We start from the raw sequence: 21,072 nt of genomic DNA, 5'->3' as shown, positions 1-21,072 counted from the left end.
TCAATGGGTACACTTGACTTGCTTCACAAAGATGGCAGAGTAGCCAGGATGTACATGGATGGCCCTCACGTTGTGCTCTATCGGTTGGCAGTCGAAGTTCTGCAGCCGTCTTAGACATGCTATCTGTAGACAGAATAGTTTATGATTATATTTTCGTAATTTGTGAAGTAGTTTATTATGAGGTTTTATTTCATAATGTACACATAATATTGATTATTTTTCCGACCCAAATATCGACCAATAGAATTGCACCATTCGACGTCACGTGGTACAACCTACATGGTATTATACTGAAATTTTTTTGAATATTTTCTCTGGTCGTTGCTACGTCAAACTGACAGGTTGTGGCCGACATTTGGGACGGAAAAATAATCTCCCGAATACCACACGAGCTTCATAATTATCTGGCATTTCCCTCAAGGTTCCCTGCAAACAAATAAAGTCGTCAAGTTTTTCAGGAAAAATCACTCGCGCTTCGCGCTCGTTATTTTTTAACCTGAAAAACTTGACTCCTTCATTTGTTTGCAACGAACCTATCGGAAAATACCCGATAATTTTGAAGCTCTTGTGGTATTATAAGTGAAAATTGGCTATAGATCATATACAACAGAAGAAGTTAGTACTAAAAGGTTTTTGATTAAAGACCGAATTTTCTATCGCTAGATAACTTTTATCCAAATATTATGTTTGTCATTTTATATAGAGAATATATCAAACTGCCATATTTATTCCTCAGATAGAAATTGATCGTTGAAAATCAGCCATGAGTAGACAAAGAAATATTGATTTAATTACACAGAAACCACTAAATTATCTAAAAACGTCTCAAGGGCTATTCGGTATTACCGGCCTCTTGTATATAGAAAAGAATTACCTATAATCAGTCTTTGTATTTATATACATACATATGTACATTATTCGCGGTAATATCATGTCATTATTTTTTTAAACGGGTTATTACTATATACCTGATCAAAGCCAATGGCCACAGGTTTCTCGAACAGAATCCAGTCGACACATTCAACGTAGGGCGTTATTGTGAGCGAGCCCTTATACGTGAAGTAAGGGCCTTTTTGCAGATCCTCTCTATCCATCCAGGACAGGGCTTCTGAAAGTACAAACAAGCTTCTTCACGCAATGTTAATAATATGACCCTGTGAGAACCAAAAAGTGGGTATGATATCAGCGCATTGTGCGAATCAATCTTTCAATTTATTTTACGAAATCATTTTTTATTTCATGAACTTATTAAAACTTATGAAGAGGTCTGTCTTAGCCTGTTTTCAGTTTTACTGATTTATGTAATTTTTATGAAGTTTTTTAGGGTTTAGTGGCCCACTTCGGCGTGATATGTACAGTTATTTGTAATAGACCTGTATTTTCATGGGATTCGTGAAGAAAATTGTCTTCAATATCTGGTATCTGCAGACGCCAGACGCCTTTCTCTCTTCTAACTATTTTGCTGTGCCCATCAGGGTTCATAATTGTGACTACCTCTATTATTCTATATTTTCTACCAAATGTACATTATGGAATGCAATAAATGATATGATATCTGCAGATTATACCATTCCATGGTTAACCTATCATGGTTCTGCCAAAAGACTGGACCAAGGCCTCCCCCAAGGTTCGCCATTTTGCTCAATCTTCAGCAACTCGCATCTACTGCTTCTCAAAGACGTTGGCCAGATCATACATCCACCAAGATATAAACAACTAACCTGCGGTTACTCTTGTCGTCTGTTCAGCTCTCTTGATCCTGTCCAGTCCTTCAGCAAGTTTCTCAAACTGCGGATTTGTATCTTCAGTAGCTTGTAGAAAGAATCCCACTATTGCTAAACCATCAGTATACCCAAGCGCTTCTTCAAAATTTCCGTATTTACTGTTATAATGGATTAGTTGACTTTCTGCTGCATATCTGTAAATATTTATATTGCTATTATAAATAGTAAAGTGTGTTTGGTTGTTACGCTTTCCGTCTATAACGGTAAAATCGTGTGACATAAAAGTCCAGCTATAAGGTGCTGTTGAAGAGGCTGGTTTTGTAATCAAAATCAATAGTCATTTTTCAAAGTAGGGTGAAAATCACCACTTTTTGAACATCAAATTTACAAAAGACAGCCCCCAAAAAGCCCGCCCTTCACCACTATGTGTTTTTGCTGGGAAGAAGAAGTGGTGGAACAAACTCCCCAGCAACACAATCACCACCAAAGCGAAACAGAGCTCAGAAGTTTTTACACAATTAATAGAATTTCTCCTCTCAGGGATAGGTTCTTATCAAAGGGTGGAAACAAGACTACTGGTTAACAAAATTCTTTCGGTTGTTTAACAGCTTCTGCTCTCCGCTTTGGTCTACTCTGGGCCTAAACTGCCCCAACAAGGTCTTTTTCTTCCTTAAGACGACTCACCCATGATCATCAACCACATGTTCACAGCCGGTGGCGTTGTCGAAGGACCAAGAGAAGTGCATCTGCTCGAATATATATTCACCATTGAGGGGCCCGCCACTAAGAATAGGCCGGTTCTTTTCAGATTCAAACATGAATTTAGCTGAAATAGTAATAAAAATATAGCACTGGTACTCATCTGCATCCCTTAAGACCGGAAGCCGACCCCAACATAGTTGGGAAAAGGCTAGGCAGATGACGAGTTATACAATTTGTAAAACTTATATCAATATTGCATAGACGAAACACTAGCACCCCCCGGTATGCGGCGTATCTACTAAGGCGTAAAAGAGTTTGTTTATTGTGCCCTTACGCTAAAACGACTCAACTGAGAAAGTTAAACATTAGAGAAGAAAGAACTGGGTCAGAAATCTAGAAAGTAGAAGTATCAAGGAACGCTATAATCTCTTTCTTTCTAATATAAGTTATCTAATAAAGTTTGCAATCTGAATCATAGCTCGGTGACAGAAGTAACTCTCTCGCAATCACCTATTATGACATTCAAAACTAAGGTTAAGAATTCTATTGACCATAATCAATATGTACAGACCTGTTCTCCCAGTATTAAAAAGTGTTGCCCCATGCTCGTTGTCCCAATATCTCTTGAAATTAAGTGGCTGCAACGAGAATTGCGGACACATCACTTTTGAAATCGAGATGGGAGACTGCACATGCCTCATCATTAGTCTTGCCATCTCATCTGTGGACAAAAGCATAAATGAATAAATTCTGGTTTGGCATTAGGAAACAATCCCATCAAAGGTACATTAAAAAAATTTCTTGATGGAAAATTGCGATTCCAAAGGGGAGAAAGCTTAACTTTCGTTGATTGTAATATAAGTATAACTACGTGCAATAATTTCCACATCTTTGGAGTATCTGGGAGCCCTGTTTGTGTAACTGAGTAGAAGTCATAAGACAGTCACTGCTTAGAAAACATTGGTACTAATCTGCTGGTTAGACTGGAAGTCGACCCCTACATATTTCAGAAAAGACTAGGCATGATGATTCCTCGGGATGAGATACATTGCAGGAAATAGAGAGAAGATAATTCCATACCATGATTCTGTGGAGGTAACATCCAAGGATACTTCTGATATGCCTGAGATAAAGTAGTGACACCAGGCTCGTCTACTCTTGGTATAGGCAGCAAGGAGTTATATTTGGCCCAATGAGGATTGATGAAGAAGACATGTCTGTTGTGTCGGTCTTGAAGTGGCCTGAAGTTTCCCTGATTCGGCTCGTCCCAAGGGTCCCATAATTTTCGGAACTCATCGAGCTAAAAAGATATTAAAGACAATTAAAGGATGAAATCCGCAGAAGCCATACTTAAGCTATTTCAAATAATTTGAGAGAAAACAACGTAAACCTCAAGGTAAATAATGATAAAATGCTAAGAAAGGATGCTCGTATCTATTTCTTTTTGTTATTTTCTTCAAATGCAATCTTGGATGAGCATAACTAGTTGAGATTAAAATAGGGATACATATCCAAAATCCTCTGTGAGTGTTCATCTGAACCTATCATCATCATCATCATCATCTCAGCCATAGGACGTCCACTGCTGAACATAGGCCTTCCCTTGTGATCTCCACCAGAACCTATGTACATATGTATTTAAAAGGATTACTTATTAACAACCTCCTTCTTTTAATGAAGTCGGTTTATTATGAAATACCTATTTACAATGATTCTTAGATTATTACCTGCTCTAAAGAAGCAAATAAAGTCGGCCTTGGAATCAACCACTTGATCGTAAAACTGTCACCCCTGGCTGTTGGCAGTTCACCCCAATACAGGAAGTAGTCTTCGTAAAATATGGGCAGCAGCTTGGACATGGGGCAGGGACCTATCTTCGTATGTGACTTCGCTTCACGGACCCTTGGGAACCCTTCGATAATCCAGTTAAGTCTGTCATCAGGATTTACGCCATACTAAAAAGACAAGGTAAGAGGTGTTATAACATCAATTCAAAGCAATTTGAAATGAGGAAGCTGATAAAACACCTCCTCAGGATGACCTTGGTTAATATCTTCATCATTATACGTATTGTATCCAACATCCATTTACTTTGTAAGAGCTAGACAGATCATAATATTTTACCTAATCTAACTGTCATGCACAATCCTTATCAAACAAAAGTTTGATTAAAATTATAGGTTTAGGACTATTTTCACTACACAGATTTACGCCCGATCAATATCAGAAGTTTTACAAGAAATCTCGATAAGTCGTAAAGAAAAGATTACGTAAGTCAACAATTGTCTAAAAAAATTGCCTCTTACTAGATCACCTTTATCATATAGCAAATCATGGTAACTCCATCTGGATGCTTTAAAGCTTCCTCCTGTGTCATGTATTCCGCACGGAAGAAAGACACCTGAAATATAAGAAATTTCATTCTCGTCAAAAAGTATTACCCCTACGTTGTAAGCCACTGAATGCACTGATTATTGAGGATGTGGGTTGCTCAGGTAACTAGGTTGTGGTGGTTAGATCGACAGTCGCTCCATGTAAAGACTGGTACATATCTGCAGCCGGTTCGACTGGAAGTTGACTCAGACGTAGTTGGGAAAAGGCTAGGCAGATGATAATATTAAATCGTGGAAGTGAATAACTATTTACTTTAGACAGGCAGACTAGACCCACAATTTAACGTGCTTTAAATACGGAGGATATGGTTATGGTCACGAACTCGCGGACCGACTGCGCCAAGCGTTGTAACCTTTTAATCTTTCGACCCATGCAGATGTTACTTAGCTATGAGCACCTCTTAAACAAATCAGGATTGCAGATAAAGTACCAACAAACTTGAAAACCTCATCCTTTTTGGGAAGCTTATTAAGAACTCTAACAAACCTACCTGCATTTCAGCAGGATACCTCCTTTTGTCGACCATGTGATCGCTGCCCTTCATCATATCGTCTCCCCAGTGGAAGTGGATCTGAGATAGGATATGCTTCTCCAAAAATGGACCACCTTCTATGTACGGACGCTCGGCTTTCCATTTTGAGGATAACACCACTAAGATAAGAAAATTACGCAAGGGTTTTTTTGTAATTTTTTTTGTTACTAACTCGCCGTTCTAGAGATCTATTTTACGCTACCCGGTAAAAAGTAGCTTTAAAACATCTGCTTACCAATCATTAATCGGTTCAGTATTTAGGGCGTAAAAGCGCTAGAGACGAACAGAAAGACTGAGCTACTTGAGCACTTATAATAAAGGGTTTCGCTCTGTTTGGGAAACGCAATTCCTGTCGTGAGTACTTTGTCCATCAAAGATGTTAGGACTACCAAGCTAGGTACAATTGGAGCCTTTTTCGGAAATTCGTATCTGACATTTAGCACATTTCTTATAACTTTGAACTATCTTCTCATTACCCATTAAAACTTACAGGTATATCCAGTGTTAGTCAACTTCACTTTATTCGGATACACATTAAAGTTGATCCATCGGAGATCTGGGCAGTTATAATTCGTGGAACCCGTGATGGAGACGTCTATGGGCGTAGGGAGATGCCCTTCAACTGAACTCCAATAATGCAACCATTCCAAGGTTCCATACGGAGGCACGTCCGAATTCTCTTCAGGGAATACTACTACTTCTTCTTCTATAAAAAAAATTGTTAATCACATACGTAACATGTTTTCAAATGACCCAGCATCTATCGAAACATAACGTCTTGCAAAATTAGAGCCAGTCATCAAGTCAATAAGTTGGTAAATGACCCTGACTATTCTCCGTTCCGTTTGGTCTCCATGTCGCGGGCTTTTACAGAAGGTCTTTGGCATTCGTTAAGGGTGGTCAAAAACCAAAAACTCTGACAAATAGCCTTACTAAGGGTCGCCGGTTGGCCAGGTAACAGAGTTGAGGAGATCAGATAGGGCAGTCGCTCCATGTAAAACACTGGTACGAAGCTGCACCCAGTTTGACTGCAAACCGACCCCAACATAGTTGGGAAAAGGATGAAGAGAGAGGTACTCGTAAGTAATAATACCTGATGGTTTCGCTTTCACCTTTGTTGCCGCCATTATTTAAACTGATATATTTTGAAGATATTAATACACTCTGTTAGGTCATTAAATTAGTTATGTGACATTTGAACTATTATTATTCAGCATTAATGAATATTTGTGAAGATATTGAAATCCCAAATTATCATGGCAAAAATTATGTCAATGGTGAGTCCCACTATTTATTTGAACATCTGGCTTTGTAACATTCTTGTAATTCGTTATGGAAATAAATTATACCGAAATATAATTACGAAACGGTTATAATGTCAAATTGACTGACTTGGGACGCCATGATATTTGAAATAAAATTTTCTGTAACTAAACGTAGTGATTAAAACTCTTTACTTACTTTTTATTCCACCACCTTACTGATTTCAATTTTTCAGGCTAGGCTATATTATTCGTAGCTTCTGAGGGACTATTTTACTGTCACCCATACAGGTTTTAAATACTTTAATCGTCGTTATCCTATCGTTCCAGTAGTTCTTGACATTATCACTTTCAAGTAAACGAATAGGTAACCTTTTCAGCTTTTGGTATATCAGTACAGACAATTTTAAAAGTCAAAACTCCATTCTATGTAGTTGAACTCAAGTCTTAATTCTTTAAAAAGTAATCAATAATATTACTTATCAAAATCCAATACGAAAATAAACAAAAAACTTGAGCGGATATGTCGCTCGGCGGATACGAATGATCGTTTATTTGTTCGTAATATTAATTATAGGCTTATGTGCAAGCGCAACAAGTGTGCGCTTGACTCATGTAACGGTAGGCCGTTATGACATGATGCAGATCTACTGGGCTTTTTATTGTAGTATATTATTTCGTAAGACAAAGGTAAGAAAAGTTATGGTATTGGTCATCGAATTATACGTAATCATTTTTTTTTTTGCAATTTTATACGTTATTCACTATGGAGTCTGAAATCATCAATCTGCATTAAACAATCCTTGTATGTGTGAATGGAGGCCACAGCAAAGCAGCAGGACGATAAAAAGGCTTAGATGATGAGACGTTAAATAATAATTCCTATGTAACATAACAGATATTGTGATCCGATTGTCTTCTTTGAAATGCAATAACTGTAATGAGATAAAGTATCTACTAATTCTTATGAAGACACGACAGCAGATCATCCTTCCTCGATCTTTCAAACTTCAATACTTCAATTTCATTTGTATAGATAGATTTGTATGAGATAGATTTCAACCCTATCTCAATAGCTGATGTTGGATTGGTAACATTTGACAGATTCGGGTTGACCTGCTGGAGTGGGTACCTACATTTCAATTGAAGACCGATTAATGAAAAGTAAACGAAAGGGTTGCTACAAACAGACAATAAAACACCACATAATTGTAATGATTTCGTTTAATACAACACTAAGTAAGTATAATTTACAATATTCAATAAAAGTATTCGTGTAGGCTCGAGCATCAGCTCCACTGAACAAAAGCTCCCTTTGCTGAACATCTACGTAAAACGGAACGCAAATAAAGGCCGATTCACACTACACCGCACGAATCCGCAGCCATCTCTTCCATTTCGAACATAATTTGACAAGAAAATTAATATTTAAAAAATAACAATTCGCACAACGGTGTAGCACAAAACATTTTTTTTTTTGCTGCGCTAAATAATAATAATATAAAAAATAATGTTACAAGTAAACAATTTCCTTCAATTCCAAAAAGTTTTTTCAAATATTTTCGTGCGTGGATTTACAACGAGATACGAAACTATTGTACTTAACTGTTAGGGTTGGTTCACACGTGTTCGTAAGTACATGTGGTAAACGGGAAAATATGATTAATTAGGGAAATCAGTCAGCAATATTAAGAGTATCCTATCCTGTAGATAGTTGACCGACAGTTGGCCAGGTTGAAAAAAAATACATTTTTTTAAGGAAAATCATGAATTCAACTAAAGTTTTTAGTGGGTCATTATTACCGACCAAAAACCTGATCGTTGTTATATGCATACTACCATTAATGTCCATACTGATTTATAAGTCCTAACAAACTGTCGTCCGACTAAAGTTTGCAGTGTGCAGAAATTGTATATCTATGGTTTGTGACGAATGCGTGTGAAGGAACGTCAGGCCACGATAAAATTCAAATTTCGAATACATACGGCGGGAATCAGGCTATAGGCGGATGACAAACTGCTAACAATATACCTCTTTAATATATATCTAGGTTAAACTGAATATTGTTTTACCGTAGCCCACGGATTTTTCAACAATTTCATGCAAAGTATATTATGTAAAAATGTGACACACCTACATCGCTATAATGTATACATTTATTTAATCCCAAAGTTATTGCGTAGTCGAATATACATTTAACATACTCATTTTACAGTTTCTACGTAGTAAGTATACATATAATGTGTGATATGGTTATTTTCACCCTTCTCCGAATAATTTCGAAAAAGTAACAAAATCCAACTTAATACGCACTTAACATTATTTATAGTAAATGCAACATCGAAAAATGCACGAATAACCAAAGGTTTTAAACAAAACAAAAACGATTATCAGAATACAGTGATTTTTTACTACTAAGTATTATTTTTTCTAATTTTTCTACAACATGAACGATTTAATATGCAATAGTTAAGTGAAAGTTTACACTCGTCTACATTTTTAATCATACTTTTTTTTTCAAAAAAGATTTATATTTTTACAATCCATGATAAATATTTACATTCTAAACTTACTCTAGAAACAATTCCTTGGAATTAATGAAGTAATAGAAAAATGGTACCATTAAAAATCATGGCACGCCATAGAAAATAAAATTACATGTTTAATCTTTACATCAGATCGATAATCACAAAAAATATGTAAAAAAAATAAAGCGGTCTATGTATTTTCTCTTATTTTTTTTTTTTGGAAATAAATGTAATGTTTTGAGATCTTTCGTGTATCCTGGGCACAAAATGTTGAAACAACTGAAACGCTTGGCGTATATTTAAGCTTACTTTAACATACCAATAGTCACTACTTATTGTTCTTATTACTTGTATATTACAAATAATGATTAAATATTTTTTATTCAAATATTGATATGGACCTTTTAAGGTTATTTATCGTTGAATTCAATGATTATTTGCGCAATCCGTTCCATCTAAAATCTTTCTAACACTTACACGCTATAAATATTTCTAACAAGTATAACTACCTCAGCTACCAAACCTAAGGGAAAACTAAAATAAAAAAAAAAAAAACGTAAAATCTATAATACTTCAAAACCCCGTTAAAACCGGGTCAATTAAAAATAAAAGAAAAAAATATTTGGTTAACTCTAACTTACAATTCCTCATTTCGAGATCGTCCATTTTTTTATTATAAAAACTTCCAACAGTGAACACATTACACTTTCTAGAACACCATTTCTAATAACTTGAAATAGATCTACACCCGTAATTAATATAGTATTATATACTGTGATAATAAACGCCAGACACTGGAGTGTTAGTGTAAATTAGTGTAAATTTACACTTGTTCACAAACACTTTTACACGTTTACACTTTTGTGTGCGAAACTTCTTGACACTTGTACGCAGAAGGTATCTTATTTGTCAGATCTCTGTTCGTTGAGGGACAAGTTCTCAGCTTCGTCCTTGATGTGGGACATCGAGGGACGGTACCGGTCCTCGGGGCGAGGGTAGTCGTCGTAAGGACTGGTCTCACCAGAACGGTTGCTAGATGACTCCTTGTTCGAGTTCGAGTAGTCTACAGGAAAGAGAGCTATTAAAATAATGGTAAAATAAATTATTATAAATATGGCATGCAGTACAAATGTATTACTACCGATTTATCCATGATCAAAGAATGTAAACGAAATAAATAAATAATTAAAAAAAAACTATGGCTTTGCTTGCGTCGGAAATTACTTCCTTGATACAGAGAGTCGGAAGCATTACAACAGCATCAAACAAACACACTTATGCAATTTAGATTTTGTACCTTGTGTAGGTACACCAAAGAATATTAGCCATCAATGATGTTTGCAAGTATATTTATTTCAGTTCGATGTTAATAAGGCTATAAACTCAGAGGCCATCACGTGGATTTGGGAAAACTTACATTAGGGCTCGTTAGGTCATAAAACTTCACTAAAACAAGAAAAAAAAAAATAACTAAAAAATACTCTAACCATAGGTACCTTTGTTAGAATAATCAGATGCCTGCATCTCATTCTTAAGTGCATAGATGTTAGGCTTAACGTCCTGAGCCTCGCTGGTCAAGTCCTCGGCCTTCACGTCGTGGGACGAGCTGCTGCTGCCGTAGCCATTCAGCAATGGTGGCCGGCTGTGGAAGATCATGTAGTTATGCTTATAAATAAAGGTACTTTCGAAAAATTAAGTGCAAACATTATGTATGGGAAAGGGCTGAAGGGCAAATATGAAAAGCAAAAATTAGGATGTACCTAACTGATGCAAGAACTATTCATCATTTTACTTAAATAATATTTATCAAAACATCAGAATTATAAGTCTTTTACTCATGGGATATTCATATTGTGACAGCTATCAGAGGAAAAAACGAATCTTAGAAACTTCTTTTAAAATTATATTACCTGTAATCGTCATGCGAGGATGGATAGTCCTCAGACTGCATCATATGGTCTTCACCAGACATGTATGACAGGTTACAATCTTCCATCATGCCCTGAAAATAACACAAATACTCTTGTGAAAACAAAATAATAACAAACATTGTTGATTCCAGTAAACTTAAAACGAAACGTGAAAATTCACAGAAGATTCTATCTGAACGGGCTTGAAATCTGATTAACCAGCAGCTGAAAGTGACAACTAAGTACTTTCTGCGAATTCCATATTCTTCGATTTAGTCACTAGTAAATTATCACCATCCCCTGCTCTTATCTCCACACAATCCATCCATCGTTTCTATGCCCGTCCTTTCCATCTAACTTCATTTGTTACATGTTAGTGGTGAATACAAATATAAGCTATTTTAAGAATTATGTTAGTTTAAATTAGGTCACATACATTGTACCATACCTGCAGGTTTCTTTTGAGGGCTTCGCTATACCCGTGGGGACTAGTCATCATTGGAGGACTTTGAGCTCCCATGAACCTGTCAGAATATTTACTGTTGTAGAACTTGCAAATCATAAAACAATATTTTCAAAATTAATTACTGCTTTTCAATATTTTTTAGCTCTAATGATTAACTTTATTTATTGGAACTGATCTTTAATGGAAAGTAAATTAATAAAAAATCATACCCCGGCCATTTCAGACCTCTTCCAAAATAACTTATAACCATTTTAATACTAATTTAAGTGATTTCTGTATTGTGTTTATTTTGTGGAGTGTATAATTTTGAATTAAAGTCCAATTTATATGAAAAGTGTTTCAGTGAGTGTGTGAATGTATGTATGATAGAGAAAGATAAATAGAATATAAAAATAGAAAAATGGAAAAAAGGCAAGCTTATTGAGATAAATAGAAAAAATCTTAATTATCATGCGACAAAAATGCACAGGCAAAGCGGAAGCGTAACACTTACCTGGGGAAGTCATGCACAAATGTTAAAGATTGGGAATAGTAAAAGATTAAAATGTAATATTTAATCTTACTTGGGTATCCAACGACGATCCTTTACAATAATTCGTATTAGATGCAATACATGCAAGTCTTTGTAAAAATAAACATCGTTTATAATCATCTATATAGCTCCGGAGTTTCGTCAAATGTAAATCAAAAATATTCCATGTAATTACATTAGCAAAATTATGATTTAAGCTAATTTATTAAACAAGTTATTTGCTTTTATGTGATGTTAAAAACTATTGCAAAACAATCGGCTATAGCTTCGCACTCTAGGAGTCTATAATACTTGTGTGTGCTTAAATTTTTTGTATATATGGACGATGTCATTACTTTCAAACATATTTTTTTGACTCTGTGTCTATTGAAAAATCAGTAATATTTTAAAAGGATTATAGTCAAAAATAGAAGCACACACAGTGTTCATAATCCGCTATTATAAACACGTGTCTAGTTACAGACTAACATGACATGTTGAATTAATCTAAGCTTACACGGTGAAACACTTTACAATAATGGTCAGAAACATCAAATCTAGTGTGTTTACCGAGGATTATCTCTCGTAAAACTAATAAGTATCACGATAATTCTCGGTTTCAGTTTTCTCACATACATTAACGCTATTTGGACGCGATCGTCCAACGACTCACGTTTTTTGTATAAAAAGATCGCATTTTATGACATTTATCGAGTTAGGAAATCAGATACGTCGACATTTCGTCAGATTTAGCTAATGAAAATATCTTATGACATCTAAATATCATTTTTGTTCTTAGTCCACTTTTGTTAAGCTAATGTTCGTAATTGCCTTTTAATGCTAATATATTAAACAAATGATTCTTAATGAATTGATTGATTGTAAATTAAGTGACGAGATGTTTACTGGAGCCAATTACAGACATCCCAAAAGCGTAACTAAGTAGATTCGTTGGACGGTCGCGTGTGTATCGCGGCGCCCTTACTGTGGCGGGTTGTGGCCGGGCGGGCCGGCTGCCGGCTCATACTTCCGCGGCCGGCCTCGACTCAGGTGTCGTCTCTTCACGAATTCAGCGTCGTCCACCATCCAGAAAGAGCCGAAGTCATCCTCGTACCGCACGAAACATTTGTGCAGTGACAGGTTGGTCCGGATAGCGTTCTATAATTGCATCGCCGTTTAATAACTATCACAGTCATTCAAAAATCTCCAAGTCTCTTAATTAATGCTTGTGCTTTCATTGTTATGAATCTAATTTTTAAAATCCAAAATAGACAATGAAAGCACAATCAGATCGTCGTGGAATGGAACACCGTACCATGCAGGATATGAAGCCCCGGAAACCCTGAAGGAAGGTTTAGGATGGGAGGTTAATAGGCAAGCGAGAAAACGTTATTCACCGTTGTGCCGAAACCCACGTACACACACAAAAATCCTAAATACAGAAAAATACATAACCTTACAATTGGTGACGTTATAACTAGCACGTTATAATGCCACTTACAATGATCAGAGCTCACTACACAAATAATTACAGATTCAAATCTGAAACGAGATGAAAACGTTTATTTACACAATAAGAGTTAGATACACCGCTAGGTTAGATAGAAAATATTTAAGAGAAGATTAAAATGTACCGAAAACTGTGTAGTGTATGTTTGGTTCAGTGTATTATTGTACCAAAAAGAATGGTATTGAATCAAGTTACGGTTGAATCAAGTTAAGGTAACATTTACATAAGATGTTACATTTTTGCAATGGTTCTTGAGATAGCTACATTTTCAATGAACTGTCTGATAATTTGTTAGTACATCAGCCATTTTGTTCAACTGTTTACTTCAGACGGTAGGTAGATAGGACCAATTATTTCTGAAGTAGAAGTCATTGAAATATTGTCAGTAAATGTGAAACGTTTATAATAATTACATCGGTTTCAATGATTTGTATGTTTAAATTGTTTTTAGAGTTTAGTGATAAATCTGTATTGTGTCTGTGTTGAGTGTAATTTGTTATAAGTTTTGTCCGTGTGTCTAGTTATTGTGTTACTTTGTAAGAGTGTCGAAGTCAATATTTTCTGTAGATTGTGTTAAGTTTATTGAGTGTCAGTGTAACTGGTTTAAAAATATTACGTTTTCATTTGATATAGTATTTAGTGTAAAGTTGTGTCAATAGCAGTTTGCTAGTATTTATTGTGATAAAAGAGGATCATTAGATCGTACAAGTCAGATACAGTTATATTTTTCAGATATATGTGAGAGTGTAAAATAGTTTTGTAAACTTTGTAAAAGTGTAAATTGTGAAGTAATTTTTGTAAAGAAACATTGATGGTTGATTATGTTTGTGTGAAAATGTATAGTGTAACAGTAAATAGATTAAATGTAAGTGTTAGTGAAGCAATAGTGTTAAATGTGAAAGACATATATTTAACAGAATAGGTCTTTATGGCTGGAGTAGTGATTGTAAATATAAGAAAGTAAATTGTGAAGTATTTTTTGTTAATGTTGTATGAATGTAATGAAATGTAAAATTGTTAGAAACCTTTGGAAGAATTTCATGCTCAAATGTAGATTTTGTAAAATCAGGTAAAGTGTTTTATGTATAGGTGTCAGCGAGTAAATTGTAAAAGTGTCAATTTTGCAACATTTTTTTCAATGTAAAATTTCTGCAAAGAGTGTTATTCGTAAAGTTCCCAAAAAGTGTTATTGTAAAAGTTGTAAAAAATGGTAAGTGTAATCTGTATAGTGTGGTGTTGGGCTATTGATCGCGGGCAGTACCCGGCGTGCAGCGGCGGCGGATGCGCGTGCGCGGCGCGCTGCGGGCGGCGCTTGTAGAACTCCACCTCGTCCACCGTCCACACGGCGCCCTTCACGTTCTCCACTCGCATGAAGCATTTGTGCAGCGACAGGTTGTGACGAACTGCGTTCTGTGTCGCCACTCAACGCGTCTTTATTTGCGTCTTTACTTGTTTGACGATGCGCTATGCAAGCTTTACTACTTTATTGGTCAAGTATTTGCCAGAAGAGATGTCAAGTATACTTGATACGTCAGAAGAATCTTCTGTGTTCAGCTAAGTTTAGATGAAGACAAGACTCTGTCTTCTACCTTAATTATGAGGGCTGTCAGTATAACCACTGTTGCGAATTCTATAGTCATCTTGACGAAAACAATGTCTATGTTAGCCTCGCTTTGTAAGGCTGTCAATTTGACCACTGTTCCGAATGCAAATGTTATCTTCACGATTTGTCTTAGTGTAAACTTAGCTTAACAAAAGCCGACTTTAAGTCGGAATGAGTGCCATAGCGCATCGTCGTTGTACACACACATTTATATATGTTACAGTAACTGAAATATCTTAGTAATATGATAGAATACATCTAAAGGCTTATCATAGATTGTTGATGGTCAATCTTCAAGAGGAATTAAATAAATGATGAAGAAACTTCTCTGATACAACTTAGGGACTTAATAATTTCTGATCCAGTTGAAAATTGCCATCAAAAATATTTAAATACGAATAAACATAATAATAAACTACATTTACCTTGTCTCTTTGCGTTTCAAACAATATATCGTTCAAAAAGAAAATATTAGTTGTATATCTAAAATCTACACATTTATTTGCTAATTTTCTTTTTACTTCAAAATGTTTAATAACAATATTTTCTGTACTATTACTTTTTTGTACTTCATTATCTTGATTTTGATTGCCAATATTTTTTCTGGTATGTGGTAGAAATATTTAAAGGTCAGAACATACCTTCCAAGTGGCTGCGTTACGTCTGAAGTAGCAGAATGTGCTCTGGAACCAGTTGTAGATCTCGTTCAGAGTCAGCTGTTTGTCTGGAGATTCTATTATAGCCTGGAATGTAATAGGTGTGTACTTAATACCTTTCCTATGGAATAGTTCAATAGGTGCTCAAATATGAGGCACACACAGAAAACTTTTATAAATACTAAATTGCAAATGTAGCTTTCTTGCATATATTATTAACCATTGATTGCACGGCATTTATTTAAGTTATGTTTTGCTTATAATTAATGATTTTTCATAGCATGGGTAACACGAGGGCACCAAATATCCTATCTAAAGATTAGTTTAAAGGTTTGGTCCTAATATATACCCCTGTGGAACACCCAATTTTTGTTCATAGTTTACTTTAAAAATGTTAACCTAATGTAAGTTTTACTTAAAAAAGATAGCGTATTAGTAACAGTTTTTAAATAGTTCCTTATTATAATAACATTAATGTTTTATTAGTTTAGCATAAACTGATATTGACTTAGTCGAAAGCTTTTGAAAGTACAAACCTGTCGGATTAGCGATGCATATGTGAACGGCGGTCGCACGTCAGCCGATTTGTAAAACTCGCGGTTACGTTGGATCTCTGAAATACATACATAATTTACATATGAATAAATAATGTACTCCTAACATAAATAGATATACTATACCCACTAAGCTACATAAGAAAATTGATAGTACGGAACTCAACGTTTTTTTCTTTATTCTCTAAAACATTACCTTGTTGTACATCTAATCCAGCTCTTTCGAGCATATACGGAAGACCTTTGGGACAGAAATTATTGTCATAAAATATACTCTAAAGTCTATTAATTACAAACTGCTTTTATATTAAAAAAATATTTTCTGGATCGCGATTGGTAGAATCAAATTATTGCTTGAATATTGTGACCTTTGTAGTGGTTTTATAAAATGTCAGTGTTGATTGTGAAAGATAGTTACCTCCAGCGATGGCGACTCCAGACTTATCGGAGACACGGCGCCGTACCGGCCCCGGAGATGCTCCTTCAGATGCACCGCCTGAAAAATCTATTCCATTTAGAAACCGTTGCAAAAAACAACTTCGATCTATGATAATTTGTGTTTCGTAAGTAAAAATAATGTCATGCAGTAACAACTAAACTGCAAATAAAACTTTTTCTTGATAATGGTACAAAAGTATCAAACAATGTATAACAGTATAGAGAAGAAGCCTCTTAAGATAAACACTGCTTCAGCAATGAAGATGACAACTTAAATAGCATCTTAGAGGTTGCTGGTTGTGGAAATTGTCATGATATAGCTGACAGTTTTCTTAACAGTTAAGACCTCTCCTTTCCGTAAGGAACACGTAAAAGTCTAAATCCTTCACCTGATCCCTCCTGAGAGTCGCAAGCCTTCCGATTTGGCTCATCAAAACATAGCAGATATAGCTGAAACTAAATCTATTACACTAGCTGTAGATACATACCATGCGGATGCTTAGGAGTATGATGCGTAGTGTCCCGTGCAGCATGCAGGTGACGCATCATGGCAGCGAGGCGATCACGCTCGCGTCGTAGCTGCAGCTCCAACTGAGCCACTACCTGCATCTGCACCCGCGCCTGTGCCGCTGATCTGTCGTCTAGTGTGTGAGCTGCTTCCAGGTGCCTAGGGAAGTGTAAGACCAATTACAGATGGTGGTTGGAAGCCAGGTTTGAACGCTCCCAGGAGCCGTAGTATTTTTCATCCAGTTCGTTTCGGGCTTTCTGTTTGTTATTATAGGCAACCTGCGCTACGAAGGAGTATGATGTTAGTGAGGTAACTGAGTTGCGTCCAAGTGCCTAGGGAAGTATATGAACAAATTCAGATGTACGTTGCAAGTCAGTTCCAACTATTACAGAAACATCCAATTAAGTTTCTTCTGTGTTTCTTCTCACGTCAATCAGGCTTGGTAGATGGTATTTAGTTAGAAACAAAGAGTCCACTACAAAAGGGTGTCATCTTACCCAGGTAACTAGGTTACAAAGATCAGGTAAGGGATAATCAATACAAGCAATATTATTTGATTTGTTTACTTACTTTAGGAATGCCTGATAATCTTCAGCGAGGGCATCACAGCCGGGCCACTTGCAGACGCCGCGCCCAAACAGAGGATGCTCCTCCATTTCACTGCCCCATAGCATCAAACCTTGTGGAACAAATCATATTACATTCACACCAATAATTTACATGATTATGTAAAGCTATATAAACTATGTAATGTCATTATTGGTATATTTTATCTTGTCATAGATAGCTCTCGCAAAAATGCAAACTCATGGCTTATCGTTTTTTTGCTACTAAACATATACAGTTCAATCTTAAAATTTTTAGTTATGAAGAGATAATATATAAACCGACATGAAGCTTCGGAAACAAACGTTATCTGATACAGTTACAGCCTTTTTATCATCCCACTGCTGGGCACAAGCCTCCTCTCACACGGAGAATGATTGAACATTAATCACCACGCTTCCTCAATGCGGGTTGGTGATTTCAGACTTTATAACCCAGGTTTCCTCAAGATGTTTTCCGTCACATTTTTATCAGCCATCGGTGTCTAAGATATACTTAGAAATACATACAAACTTAGAAAAGTTGCATTGATACTTACCTGACCTGGAATCGAACCCATAGTCTCATACTTGGGAGGTTAGTTCTTTACCCACTAAGCCACCACGAACGTTCTGATATCTGATAGTTTTACCAATAACAAAACAGTTGAAGATTGTAAGGACGTTTTCAACATACCTGGTGGAGCATTCGGTGGCACGGACAACGGTCCATGCATCAGGTACTGACGTTGCACCGCCTGCAACTGTTGAACCAGTTGCTGTTGCTGGGCTCCCAGCTGTTGCTGCAGGGAACCTGGAGAGAACAGCACTTTGAGGGTCTTGGAATTTTTTTGCTGGGGAGTTTGTTGCGCCACTTCTTCTTCCCAGCAAAAACATATAGGAAGTGGTGAAGGGTGGGCGTTTTGGGGGCTGTCTTATGTAAATTCCTGACGTTCAAAAAGTGTTTGAATAAATGATTTTTGATTTTAATTGATTTTTTATTTTGAAAGGCCATGAAGAGTAGACGTATTCGTGAAATGAAATTTATTATGGATAGCTTTGATGCTAATATAGAAAATGTTAAAGACAAAACAAAGACAGACTTCAATATAAATATGAATAAAACAGAGACTATACAATAAAAAGAACCCAAAGATTCTTCTGGTAATAATATATAGTAAAGTGTTAATGCTACTGACCTGGTGAAGTGTCTGGCGGCGGCAGATGAGATTGTGACAAGATGTTGAGATTGATCTGTTCTTGCAGCCGCGACTGCTCCAGCTGACGCTTAGCAGCCTCCGAGAACCCATATTTCAATTCTTCTGGTACCTGTGACAATTGTTAAACTATAATAAGAAATGCCTCTTTGAGAAGATTTTTCACGAAGAATTGCTGCCCAAGTCTTCAAATCATTCTTTACGAATTTTTAAGGATTATGGAGGCAGTGGTGGAGGCCGGAGGCATAAATCACAGTCTGTGTCTAACTATGACTGAAATCGATCAAATTCGTAACTTTAATTCAGCGCAACATATCTTCTTTATTTAACATCCTTTTCAGCAATGTCGTCTTTAACACTATCCATCCATTCTTTAAAACGTTTATTTCTCTATCTACATCCACTCTTATTCAATCTCATTTACTTAACTTATGTATTACCTGTTTCTGCATATGATGCTGATGGAACAAGCGCTGCTTCATCAACGCTTGGAGCTGTTTATGCTGGTCTAGCAGCTGCATAGCCAGCAGGTCTGGAGCCACCATGGGCAGTGGCGAGCGGGCCCCGCCGGCTGCGCCCGCGCTCCCTGCCGGTGACACGGGCGCCGGGCTCGAGTGCGCTGACCCTTGCGGGGATGTTGGTGCTGAGGCCTGTGATAATGGTGTTGATGATGACCAATATTTTGAACTCAAACAAGGCTACAATGTTCCAGGGTCTTATAGAGATGAACCGATAAGAAACTAAATAGATTGGCTTGTCTTAAGAACGGTTAAATCAAATCAATCAAATCATTTATTTCATTTAGGCCTTTACAAGCACTTATGAACGTCAAAAATTATAAATAAGGTTGATTCTAGTTGCCCATTCCAAAAGTAGCTTCCTTTGGAGAAGAACGGGCAAGAAACTCCATATAGGTCGAAGGTGTATAAAGAATTTGAATATTTGACATGAAGCCCGTTTGCAATTTTATTTGTGTACAAACCGTTCGTTTTATTGGAAAGACTAATCTTCTTGTACTACAAAAACCTTTGACGGAAGGATATCAAAAACAGTAATGAAACAGAAGAATTATACTGTAAGTAGTGACTGACCCGTGCAAGTGCGAGAGGCTCATGATCGCGGGGGGGCGAGGCGCGGCGCGGGGGCGAGCTGCGCCGGCGTCGCCGCGCCGCCTCGCCGCCCCACCTGCCGGACTCCTCCCTGGAAACAGAGGGAATTTACAACATACTGTCTTTTATTTTCCATTCCTGCGCGAAACAAGTGAAGAATTTGAGGCTAAGTAACAGCTGCTCAGGTAGACGTTCAAAGATTTCGTTAGGAGCACGGTCGTTCGTCATTGTAATCTAACAATTGTCATGAAGAGTTCCTCGGTGCCTCATAAAACAGGTTAGGCTTTGGGTCACTTGGCTATGATGACATTACTTCCGCAGGAATACCCAGTACAGTAGGTACCCAAAACTTCTGACAGCCAGTTTCACCAAGGCATATTTTGTCATACAGATAATTTATTTGCGGTCATCAGACAAGCAGTTGCTCCATGTTAAACATTGATGCTCAGCTGCATTCGTAAGACTGGAAACCGACTCCAAAATTGGGAAAAGGCTAGGCAGATGATAACTTACCGGTCCAAACACCGGTCCAGCTCGAATGAGTTAATGAGCGGCGGCTTCGCGGCGCCACCCGGGTTTGAATTCAGTGCCGACTCCGGACCCTGGGGACAACACCATAAATATATTACATCTGTTACTTATTATCAATGGGGATGAAGCAAAAATTGTCAAAGAAAAACTTCTAAGGCTTGTTAAATAAAATAATACTAAAGAAATAGGATAGATCGGATTTGGGATGGATGATCAGCAAAGCAAATATGATAGTGTTTTAAAAAGAAAATAGTTATCTAAGCCTTCGAATACAACAGACAAAATATCGGCCGATAGTTAGCTGACATTTTATTTTGAAGGTAATTGTGAAT

At 36.7% G+C, this 21,072-nt stretch overlaps 2 protein-coding genes across 7 annotated transcripts in view; both read right to left on the bottom strand.

The window, feature by feature from the left end:
* LOC124642704 lies at positions 1 to 6,479 on the bottom strand. Its single transcript, XM_047181307.1, has 11 exons — positions 6,446 to 6,479; positions 5,843 to 6,058; positions 5,311 to 5,471; positions 4,741 to 4,827; positions 4,154 to 4,381; positions 3,507 to 3,726; positions 2,998 to 3,147; positions 2,409 to 2,550; positions 1,722 to 1,918; positions 969 to 1,108; positions 1 to 123 (listed from the first exon to the last, which is right to left on the bottom strand). Exons 1-11 carry the CDS (start codon positions 6,477 to 6,479, stop codon positions 1 to 3), a joined length of 1,698 nt encoding a protein of 565 aa, XP_047037263.1.
* A 1,341-nt stretch (positions 6,480 to 7,820) lies between these two features.
* LOC124642602 (forkhead box protein P1) overlaps positions 7,821 to 21,072 on the bottom strand; it is a 64,944-nt gene continuing 51,692 nt past the window's right edge. For 2 of the 6 annotated variants that reach the window (XM_047181083.1, XM_047181088.1), the window contains 15 exons: positions 20,723 to 20,811; positions 20,192 to 20,300; positions 19,541 to 19,750; positions 19,083 to 19,212; positions 18,581 to 18,697; positions 17,870 to 17,978; positions 17,280 to 17,458; positions 16,772 to 16,858; positions 16,336 to 16,412; positions 15,785 to 15,886; positions 14,802 to 14,950; positions 11,502 to 11,577; positions 11,054 to 11,145; positions 10,640 to 10,785; positions 7,821 to 10,221 (listed from right to left, as the gene is read on the bottom strand). In XM_047181083.1, coding sequence (XP_047037039.1) covers positions 10,046 to 10,221; positions 10,640 to 10,785; positions 11,054 to 11,145; positions 11,502 to 11,577; positions 14,802 to 14,950; positions 15,785 to 15,886; positions 16,336 to 16,412; positions 16,772 to 16,858; positions 17,280 to 17,458; positions 17,870 to 17,978; positions 18,581 to 18,697; positions 19,083 to 19,212; positions 19,541 to 19,750; positions 20,192 to 20,300; positions 20,723 to 20,811 — 1,848 coding nt within the window. In that variant the 3' untranslated portion in view covers positions 7,821 to 10,045. Of the gene's footprint in view, positions 10,222 to 10,630; positions 10,786 to 11,053; positions 11,146 to 11,501; positions 11,578 to 14,801; positions 14,951 to 15,784; positions 15,887 to 16,335; positions 16,413 to 16,771; positions 16,859 to 17,279; positions 17,459 to 17,869; positions 17,979 to 18,580; positions 18,698 to 19,082; positions 19,213 to 19,540; positions 19,751 to 20,191; positions 20,301 to 20,722; positions 20,812 to 21,072 lie in introns of all 6 variants that reach the window. The other 4 variants (XM_047181084.1, XM_047181085.1, XM_047181086.1 and 1 more) reach the window with 4 other exon arrangements.

The sequence above is a fragment of the Helicoverpa zea genome, chromosome 25 (assembly GCF_022581195.2).
Source record: "Helicoverpa zea isolate HzStark_Cry1AcR chromosome 25, ilHelZeax1.1, whole genome shotgun sequence".
NCBI lineage: Eukaryota > Metazoa > Arthropoda > Insecta > Lepidoptera > Noctuidae > Helicoverpa > Helicoverpa zea.
Note: the sequence above shows the minus strand (reverse complement) of the source record. Positions and strands in the feature narration are given on the sequence as shown.